Consider the following 10,676-nt stretch of genomic DNA (forward strand, 5'->3'; position numbering starts at 1 on the left):
ATCGCCATCATGAAGAGAATATGAGCATTTGTCATCCCAGATCCATAGTATCACATTTAAGATGAATGTAATTTGCCTATTATGAGCCCAATCTTCTTCCATATTAAGATCCATCTAAAGCATACAAGCAGATGTATTTTACAAACCCATCAATATGGCTAAATATAGCATAAATCTGTTTTGACTTTAAAGAAATTAATCCTATTGAATTGGAACACCAGAAATTCCATAATCAACCAATCACAACTTTTTCCTTCTTCGATAGATTAAGAAGACACCATTTAGACGAAGACTAAGGATGTTCCCCATCCCTCTACCAGTATGCACTGATCAATATTTATCTATCTCTGAACCAATATCAGTAAAATAGTACAAAGGAGAATTTCCATGTTTCATATGTTTTCAACAGTGACCAGACATTGTGAAATATGCCACACGAATGCAAGTTTTGAACAAGATTTGGATTGGATCCCTAGTCTATAGGAGTGTTGGAGAATAGACAACATCTGCAATTCATGTTTAATACAATTGACTTCTGTTGTACGTCAATGTATATGGGAGCTACGCGCTGGTTGGCACATGTTGTCTGCCATGTTACAGATGTTATATTTTGCAGTATGTTTTAAAAATGTGTTTTTCAGATGTGAGACCAATAAACTTGTCCAGCTTTAAATGTTCTTAAAGGTGGTGGTTGGCCAGCTTCTTGTATTGCTACAGTCTGTATGGAGTAGATATACATTAGGCCAAGCTCCAGATCTTTGACTCTGCAACAGTGAAGGAATGAAGATATGATTCCAAGTCAGGATGACATGATGCTTGGAGGGGAGCTTGCAATTGGTGATGTTGCCAGGCATTTGTTGCTCTTCTACCTTTTAGACCTTTGTGTCTTGTTGCTATGTGCATTCTGTACATGCTTCCACTTTTCCAACTACAGACCTCTCAGAAGTCTTGCATCACCCAGCACCTGAACTGAAACTTCACCCTCAACTGAACACCGCCACCCACCAATGCCTACCCTGAAGAATCGATCACTTCCCCTGGCCACTACCTTCTCTGATACCCTACCCCAACATATTTGGCACCTTTATCCAACTGGCACCCTAGCCTCTCACTAACCTTGTGTATTTACCCTTTCGTAAGAGCTGTCAGCGCAGCTGAGAGAGATGCTGGAACTTCAATATAGTATAAGGCAACTGACTGCTGTGAAAAAGAGGACATGGATTGCCTTCCCTCAACAACTATTCTACACTTCGAGCAATCTGTCAGAATATGAGCATTTGTCATCCCAGATCCATAGTATCACATTTAAAATACAATCTGTATTTTTGAGGGAATCCTGAGTGGAATCTCCTATGCAGAGATCTTTCGTTATCTAAAGAATAGAGAGCAGAGTGACAGTCTGCATGTGATTATCGCTTCTTGGGAAATCTGGCCCTTTGTATCTCTCTGTGTTACCAGTTTGCCAGATTGAATACGTTTTCAGTTCTCCGTTTTGATTTTAGCTGATATTGGCAGTTTGTATTGTAAGTTGAACCGTCAATTTCACTTTTAAGGCCCCATTCTATTATTCTACTTTTGATTTTCATTTGTTCTTGAGTGGTGAATAAGGAAGCATGAAGGTTTACCAAATGTAGGTATTAGGTTATTGACTGCAAATTTTACTTCTCCTGTTTTGAATTTAGTAAAGCCTTTGGTTATTAATGCGTCTTGCCTTCTTTATCATGGACATTTTTGACTGTTTAAAATTTTGGAAGCTGCTGTTTCTTTAAGATTTTCCCTATTTATACTGTCTGATACAGCTAAAAAGTGGCATAAAATTACGCCCCTATATATATATTGGCAATGAATGGAACTTCAAAATGCAACAAGAAACTTGGGTGCCTTCAGCTTTTTGTTGCCAAAGTACTTGAATGTAGAAAGTGTTTGCATCTGATTACATAATTTGACTACTTGATAGTCTCTAGCTGATAACCATATGGGAGAAATTGAATTAAAAATGTTGAATACTTGACTTTACTAAGATATTTCATTTTTATTCATATATTTCCTTGAAGACTTTGACCAGTATACTAGCTTTTCTATGAAGATTGTAGACTTTGTTTTTCTGTAGTGCATTTTTAATTATTTTTGTTGCACTAATTGACTTTTGCTTCTTTTCTCCTTCTTCCCGTCTTTTGTCCCCCCCCCCCCCCCCCCCCCTCCCCACCATCCCCTTTCCCAAATACAGTATGCTTCAGCTGGCTGTCTCTTGTCGCTGCACCACACAGAAAAGCCAGAACATGAAGAGGTGTGTGAGTTTCGGCCGTACATGTGCCCTTGTCCAGGAGCATCCTGCAAGTGGCAAGGATCATTGGAAGCAGTCATGCCTCACCTCATGCATACACACAAAAGCATTACAACTCTGCAAGGGGAGGACATAGTATTTCTGGCAACTGATATCAACCTTCCTGGTGCGGTGGATTGGGTTATGATGCAGTCCTGCTTTGGTCACCACTTCATGCTGGTGCTTGAGAAACAAGAGAAGTATGAAGGCCATCAACAGTTCTTTGCCATTGTTCTTCTAATAGGCACGCGTAAGCAAGCTGAAAACTTCGCCTACAGATTGGAACTGAATGGAAACCGCAGACGCCTCACGTGGGAGGCCACACCAAGGTCTATCCATGATGGAGTTGCAGCAGCAATCATGAATAGTGATTGCTTAGTCTTTGATACCTCCATAGCTCATCTTTTTGCAGATCATGGGAACTTGGGCATTAATGTTACGATCTCAATGTGCTGAATTGCATTGTTGTAATACAGCAGTGTACACGTAACAATTGAATGTTTTCAATTCAGTGGATGCAGTAGGCAAAAGAATGCAGTTCTATATACTTTTCAGCACCTTGCCTGTGTAATTGGTGCTAGCCCATTTGACTGCTCCATGTGTGCATGTGTTGGAATGTAATGAAGGCATGCTCAGCACGTGGTTCCAAGCCTGACTAAAAGAAGATGGAAACAAAAACACCAAAACAAATCCAAGTTGTTGCAGCTGTTTTATAAAGGAAAAGTGATACAATCTTTTTTTTAAAGAATAATCTTTTCCTTCTGTGTGAAATGTAAGTTCAAATTATTTGAGGCAAATTATTCAAGATGTATTTGTATACGGGTCCAGTGTATAGAACTACATTATGCGCCACATCAGTACTTAAAAATGCAAAGCCAGTAGATGCTTGTGCCTATCTTAAATATGCTTCAGGAGAACAGTATCTGAATAGTTATTTATGAAGATCAATAATGGTGAAGGACCATGGCATGAAGTTATTCTTTGTTTGTTGCCATGACAGATGGGTTTTGTTGCAATTCTTTTTTTAGGTAAAATGTTGGGAACAAAGTTGCAGAGTAGAAATGTGGGTTCCCTTATACTTAAAGCAGTCATGGATAAATTTGTATCAGCATCGTCCACTGTTATAATCCCTAATATATCTGTATGCAGCTATTTGTATTGGATTAAGTTCTATTCAAATTCTTTGTTACTAAATTGTCTAATCAAATGTGTAAATGTTGACTGCAGGCTCATATTTTGAGTCATCTGTTTATTATTTGTATCCTGAACAAGAGAAGTTGCTTTACTCCAGAAAGTGTACAATGGGTACATTGGCTAGCCTTGTATTGAACTGCACAGCTGGGTTCACTGATTCAATAATGACATTAATTTCTTTAAAACATGAAATGCTAGAATAATTGTGTAGGGCCAGTCAGTATTTATTAATGAATTACAACTGTTAGCTATAATGAGCTTGCTGATTTCTAAATGATATTGAACAAAACGTTGTTTAAAAGAAATTTTCAAGTTAGATTAGAATTTAACCAATATGCTAGCAGAATACTAAAGAACTAAGGACATCATAAGATTCGCAAATGTATAATTTATCAAAGTGTTTGGTCATTTTCAATTATTTTTGTGAAAATAAGCAAGGCATGGAATAGCAGTAAAGGAAATTGTCTTTCCAGTCCTATCCCTCCACCCTACCTATCATTGATTTAAAAACAGCGTTTCATAATATGCTGCATCCAGTGGGATGATTATATACTTCTAAAAATTTCAATCTGGAACACACATGACTTCAGTTTGTTTTATCTGCTATCGTCTTCCTCTTTGCTCTCTTCCTGTCTCCCATATAGTTGTGCTTTTTATTATCTCATACAGATTATTAAAAAGCTTGTGGATCCAACTCCATTACATGCCCCGAATCACTATGGGTGCAGTTTTTATAGACAGTGGATCCAGTTACGTCAGTTTTCACAAATACCTGTTGCTATTCATAGTCCATCACCTAAATTTCAGAAAACCCTTGATTTAGATTTGAAAGCAATTACTGATTCCTATTACTGTTCGTTTTAAGGTATTGGCTACCTGCTCGCCAGAGCAGCGTGTTTACATTTTTCTTTTAAAAGTAAGACTTTCTTTGCTATATTATGAGTAGTGTATCCAATGATGAATTGCCATCTCCCAATTAAGGAATTTAGACTTATCTAGGGTATGCCTTTATCTGGTGACTAATTCGACAGCAGATAGTTTGCAAGTCTGATTTAAGATTAGTTTTAAAAATTTAGCCCCTTTCTTTGCTGACACTTTACATTTAATACAGGTAGGAACTTCATACTGACCAATCCCCCTCACACAAAATATAAATTAATGTGAAAATGCAATTAGAATCTGAAATTTAACGCATTTTGATTCAGACAAATTTCATGGTTCAACATCATTGATGTAAACCACTGAGACTTTGTCATCCTTGCACAATGGTAACTTGGAATATTGAAAATATTTCAGTAGAAGACCTAGCAGCATTCTTGCCTTTTGCATCCCTGCAGTAAAGGGATGGTAAATCGCTTAAGCATGTATTTCTAGGTGAGTGCTTGGAAATATCCTGTGGCTTTTGAAGTAAGTGACAGATGTTTGGACCAATTCAAGATTATTTTTTGTGAAACTAATAATACACAAATACACCCAGAAGTATCTTCACTTTGCTTACTTTAACAACCATATTAATCCTACCATAAATAGCTGCATGAATATACCATAATCATGCAAATTTCATTTAATATTTTTAGTTAATCTTTAAATTTCCTGCCTGATTCCCTGTCCTTTGTTTCCCATCGATTTTAATTGAGTCCATCTTCAGATACATATACAACATTTGACAGAAATAGTAGGAAGCAGCATCCATTTTGAGATATTCTTTGCGTAGGTCCCCACATCTTGTAAGAACAAAATTCCAGCGTCCAGTTAATGATGAAGGCCTTGCTTTTGTAGACATATATGTAGTGTCTGCATTGAAGCCAGTCCAGCTACCAAGAATGACAGTTCTGGAAGAAAATTCAAAAATGTGATTTATAGTTAAAGCATTAAAATTTATGTACTCTTGTAAGTGTTCCTGTTATGTCATCAATATCTACTTATAACTTGTATTCTTCCTTCAGAAGTTTGATATTAATTTTAAGGAAAGATCTAAGTATCTGGTCTTGTCAGCGATCCATAAACTGAGCAGCAAAATTTATAGCTCTTTAGCCTTTTTTGCAATTATGGCTGATGTACCAATTTTGCTTTGAATATTGCTTCAGTCATTTACCAGTTTGATGTGGGAGTTTGCAAAGAGAAAGATTGGACGTGCAATTGAATAATGGGTGTGCTGAGGTTGATGTGATGGTGAAAGTACAATCACCAAAGAGAAGTCTGTGCAGTATTTGCTGCGAGACCTGTTTAAGATATCCGAGGTATCTCCAGGACAGCAAATAGCAATAATTCATACATCTTCAAATTTTGTTTCTTAATACTAGCATAACTGCATTTTGTTAGAGGTGTTCTGCGCCATGCCTGGTCTGTTCTTTAACCCTTTTCAGGTATAATGAGTTTTTTTTTATATAATGATATGAAATTTTTTTTTGATTGAAAAATATTTTTCATTCTCCACGTGGTGCCTCGTAATGTGAATTTCCCACTCTTCATTTTTGGAGCATGTTTTTCTGTACGCAGTTTTGCAGAATGCAACCTGCACAGGCATGATTATTTTTAATAGATATTTTCCAGAGATTTCAATAAACTGCTTTTAGGGCAATTTTTTAAAAATCCATTCTTCCTATGAATTTTCAATGTTAAAATATTAATGCAGTTTGTTATCTGACAGTTGATTAATTTCCAAGGTAATCAAAGGGATGTTTATCCTAGTTCTTCAACTTTCCATCTAGCATATTTCTGAATAGCACATCGTGACATAATGATATGTCGTCTGTTAATAACAACCTACCCAAGAAATAGTCTTCAAGGACAAAAAGAACAAGTGTGTTTCAGACAGAACACTCTTTCTCTAATTTACCCATTTCCACAGCCCCTAACCAGTTGTATGATTTAACTTGACTCAATACTTGAAATACACCTTCATTTAAAGAATGGTGTCCTTTTAAAGTTAAGTGAATCTACCCTTCTGGCACTGATCAAGAAGAATCCAGCTAAGCTTTGAATGGATCTGTTATACCTTTTAATTAATCTTCCTTACTAAAACAAACCAGATTAAATATTTAATAGTAAGTATAGCCTCTTGCTTGATCCAAGAGACCAGTTGGTAAATCAGTGCTCAATTTTGGTGTACTAACATGCTGAGACATATGGGTGACCTGTATAGTTCAGCCATTTTTAGAAAGCTGCAGCTGAACTTAATCAAAGTAAAAGCATAGAAATGAGTGTGTGCTTAATGCAGTCATCTTTTATACTCTTTCAGCAGTGCATTCAATAAATTTAATCAAATAAAAACCCAACAGGGTGACTGTTGCTTTGAATTTTGTCAAACATGGTAGTTTATACTGTATGAGTTTTTTAAAAATTACTTTTGGTAATTATGCTAATGTGCATTTTTGAATTCAAATTTGGATACTGTGGATTTCCTGTTGAGCAGGTGTTAACATTTGTATTGTACAAGAATTTTCTGTTTTGTTTTATATATTTGTGTTTCTGTGCTGTGTTTTCTTTGTGTATGTTTTGTTGTACTGAAAGAACAAATATTTCTCTGTTTAAAAAGTTGTTTAATTCTTATCACAAATGGCTGTTAAAATGCAGTAAAACTTTAGTTTTGAAGTGACCACTCTTTTTAATCAGGAAAATTATTCTGTATTAGTATAAATAACCTATTTCCTTTTTGCTCTGTATCCAAATTGCAATAAATTAAAACAACTTACAACGATATTGTGTTTTTATTTCTTCATAGTACTCAATTTTAACATAAGTCATTAGTTTCTTATTGAAAATTTCCACTTTTTCTCAATATGTTGACAATTTTTAAGGGGATAAAGTTAGTTCAAGAGAGTTTGCAGGTTGCTTAGCAAATTTATCCATACAGTAACCAAGTCATATTAACCAAGCAAAATTAACCAAAGGAATTTGTATTAGAGTCATAGAGTCACCTTTTAACTTTTATAATCTTTTTGGTAAAGGTGCAATAGTTTGCCTTGATGCTTGAGAAAAAGGGCATAATTTCTCTGGGGGTCTATTTCTGGTTGCTAGTCAGTTGACTTTGCAGAAAATATATTAATTTACAAGGCAGGATAATACATGCTGTGATGCTGAAGTACCTGTTGAGTTGAAATTAAGATTCATTGATATTTCAAAAATATTTACATACTTGGTCAGCTATCTAAATTTACTGGTATTAAGCTGGAACAAGTGGGTGCACAGTAGCACAGGTGTCTCAGGAAGCAAGGCTAATAGTATGCTGTGTTGATTTTTTTTAAAGAAAGAATCTGAGTCTGTAAATCTTGAAACAAAAACAGCAAAGGGTGAAACACTCATCATTGAGCAGAATCTGTAAAAGAAAATACTGATTTTCTGATGGAATATACCTGAAATATTCTTCTTCTGTTTGTAGATGCTACCAAGGGCTGCCGACTGTCTCCCAGTTGTCAGTGATTCCCAGAACGGAAAACTGATCTTTCATAACTACTAGCAACCTGGAAAAAGCATCTGCACACACTGTTTATAAGAGCTGTTCACACTGAAATTGAAGCCCTTTCTATTGCCCAGTTGTTCATACCCAGAACCTGTCTTCCTGTGCTCAAGCCTTCACTTGCAGTTATCATAGGACTCCAATCATTCGCTGTCTGGAAGTTATTAAATAGTCTGTTGTTTCCTGGAGGTTGATCTCACCCTGCTGCCATAACTTTGTTGGAAGCATGTTAGCAAACTAGCTGGCCTTAGGAAGATGGGAGAAAGTGAGGACTGCAGATGCTGGAGACCAGAGTTGAAAAATGTGGTGCTGGAAAAACACAGCAGGCATCCGAGGAGCAGGAGAATCTTCTCTTGAAGAAGGGCTTATGCCCGAAACATCGATTCTCCTGGGCCTTAGGAAAATGCTGAGTACGTTCAAGCTCTGGAACCAAATTACTAAGTAAAATGCATGGGCTCATTATCTTTTAAACTACATAATGTTTTCTGTTCATAGATTATATATTGCTTGCTTATTATGAAATTTAGTTAAAATTTAACTTTTTGACATAACGATGCCAACATTTTCTTGAGCTAAATGAAAAGATAGTAAGAACAAGTGAATTAGTCTTCCACTGGCAATATGGTATTTGAATAAAAAAAAGAGTATGTTGTACTCTTCCATAAACTAACTTGAAGGATAATAATGAAATGGATAATTACCTACTTTTGCAAAGGGAGTATTAACAGATACTGTCTGGTTTTAAAGCCAGATTCTGCAGACACAGTGGAATTGATATCTTAAAACAGTTGTAGATTAATGATTTATTTACATTTTTTGCCATGAATGATTTCATTTTAAATTCTGCATTATTTGCTTCTAAGCTGATATTTAATATAAACCTAGGCATTCCATCCATTATTTATTATTAAGTTTTAGTCATTTGGATTTATTCCCTTCATTTGATAGATTTGCATAATTCTGGCCTTTGAATTTATATCACTGATGTGCCATACTAGAATTCTAAGCTTGGTGCATTATTTGAGAAAACAATAAACTTTTATTTTCCTATACTTATAGCAGCTTCAGAATTTAAAATTCTCCTTCTCCTTTGATGCTGCCTGACCTGCTGCGCTTTTCCAGCAACACATTTTTAAGCTCAGAATTTAAAATACCAAGCATTCAGTAATAAATCTACTTTGTCTGCATACGATATTTAATTTGGAAGTGAATTATTTTCTTTGTACAGCAAATTGATTTGCAATTTTACAATTACTATTTTTCCCCTCTTGAATTCAGTTTGAAGCTTTTTGATTTGTTAAATGAAAACAGTACTGCTAGAAACCTTAAAATTTATTTTCAAAAGGGTTCCAATAGTATTCCATGTACAATTTCACTTTACCACTTGAAGTTTGGACCAGAAATCTGGAACGCTATGCTACTACAGAATATTGCACATCATATAGAGTTTGCAACACAGGTTGTTTGGCACATATAGCCTCTGTCAATACTTAACCTCCCCATGGACCTTCTTCCTCACTATTTAACTGACCCTATTAGCATAACCTATTCATTTATCTTTGTTTATAATATGAAATTCCACATTCTGACCACTTTCTAGGTCAGCATCATATTTCTGAAATCCCAATTGGAGTTCCTGGTGCCTCTTGAAATTTTAGATGCCCCTTTAAGTGGAAATATTGTCTAATGTCACCCCTGGACCTGTTTTCTAAAGAAGAGAGCTTCTACCTATTCAATCTTGCAATTCAGGATGCAGCTGTAGCTTAGAGGTTATGCTTATTAAAATATCCCAACAACACTCCAGCATGGCTCTGGTACCCATTTGGAAAATTGGAACAGAAGTAGGTCATCTTGCCCCTTGAGCCTGTTCAGCCATTCCATTCAGTAACACCATGGCTGATCTTTTGGAAAAGCTCAGCAGGTAAGCAGTGTCCGTGGAGAGAAATCAGTTAATGTTTCAAGTGACGTGACCCTTCAGTTCTGAGTTTCTCCAGTAATTTGTTTGTTTCACCTTTCCAGCGTCCATGGTTGTTTGCTTGTATTGTAGCTGATCTGTTTGTTTTGAACTCCACATTCTTCTTATCCACTCTCTAACTTTTAATTCCCTTGCCTAACAGCAATCTATGTACCTTTTGCTTTTTAAAAAAAACAATCCAGCCACCACCAGACTCTGAGGCAAGGTTGCACAACACAAAGAAATGCTCACCTGCCCTAATGGGCAATTCCTAATTTTTTAACAGTGCCCTCTAGTGCTGACTCACCCACATGAGAAAACATCCTTTTTGCATCCAAAACTAATGCTACTCCAATGCTGTCTCCCAGAAGCCTTGCATCTTTTGCTTCTTCCAAAATAGTCTGTCTTGAACTACAAGTAATTGCAAAGCACGCATTGTGTGGCAGTAGCATCTTGCCAACTGGGATAGATTTGACTAGCATTAGCAACTTAATCCATGAAGTACCATTAGCCTCAGCGGCAGCAGGATTGTTTTCAAACATAAACTGTAACCTCATGATCTGGTACATTTTCTGCTCCATCATGATGATCAAGGGATCAAAGCTGGTTCACTGAAGAGAATGGGATATAGCACTAGGAGCAGTAGCAAGTATCTATGTAAATGTAGCTCCAACTTGGGAAAGCTACAAAGCGTCACCACTGGTAAGCTAGATAGTGGAAGCATCGTACAATAGACATGTGATCCC

The 10,676-nt window shown here is 36.3% G+C and overlaps 1 protein-coding gene across 1 annotated transcript in view; it reads left to right on the plus strand.

The window, feature by feature from the left end:
* Positions 1-7,217, plus strand: part of siah2l (seven in absentia homolog 2 (Drosophila)-like) — a 56,914-nt gene extending 49,697 nt beyond the window's left edge. Inside the window, exon 2 of the mRNA XM_072595029.1 lies at positions 2,228-7,217. Within this exon, the coding sequence (XP_072451130.1) occupies positions 2,228-2,779 (552 nt within the window). The 3' untranslated portion in view covers positions 2,780-7,217. The remainder of the gene's footprint in view (positions 1-2,227) is intronic.
* Positions 7,218-10,676: the final 3,459 nt, after the last annotated feature.

Source organism: Chiloscyllium punctatum, chromosome 25 (genome assembly GCF_047496795.1).
Source record: "Chiloscyllium punctatum isolate Juve2018m chromosome 25, sChiPun1.3, whole genome shotgun sequence".
Lineage (NCBI taxonomy): Eukaryota > Metazoa > Chordata > Chondrichthyes > Orectolobiformes > Hemiscylliidae > Chiloscyllium > Chiloscyllium punctatum.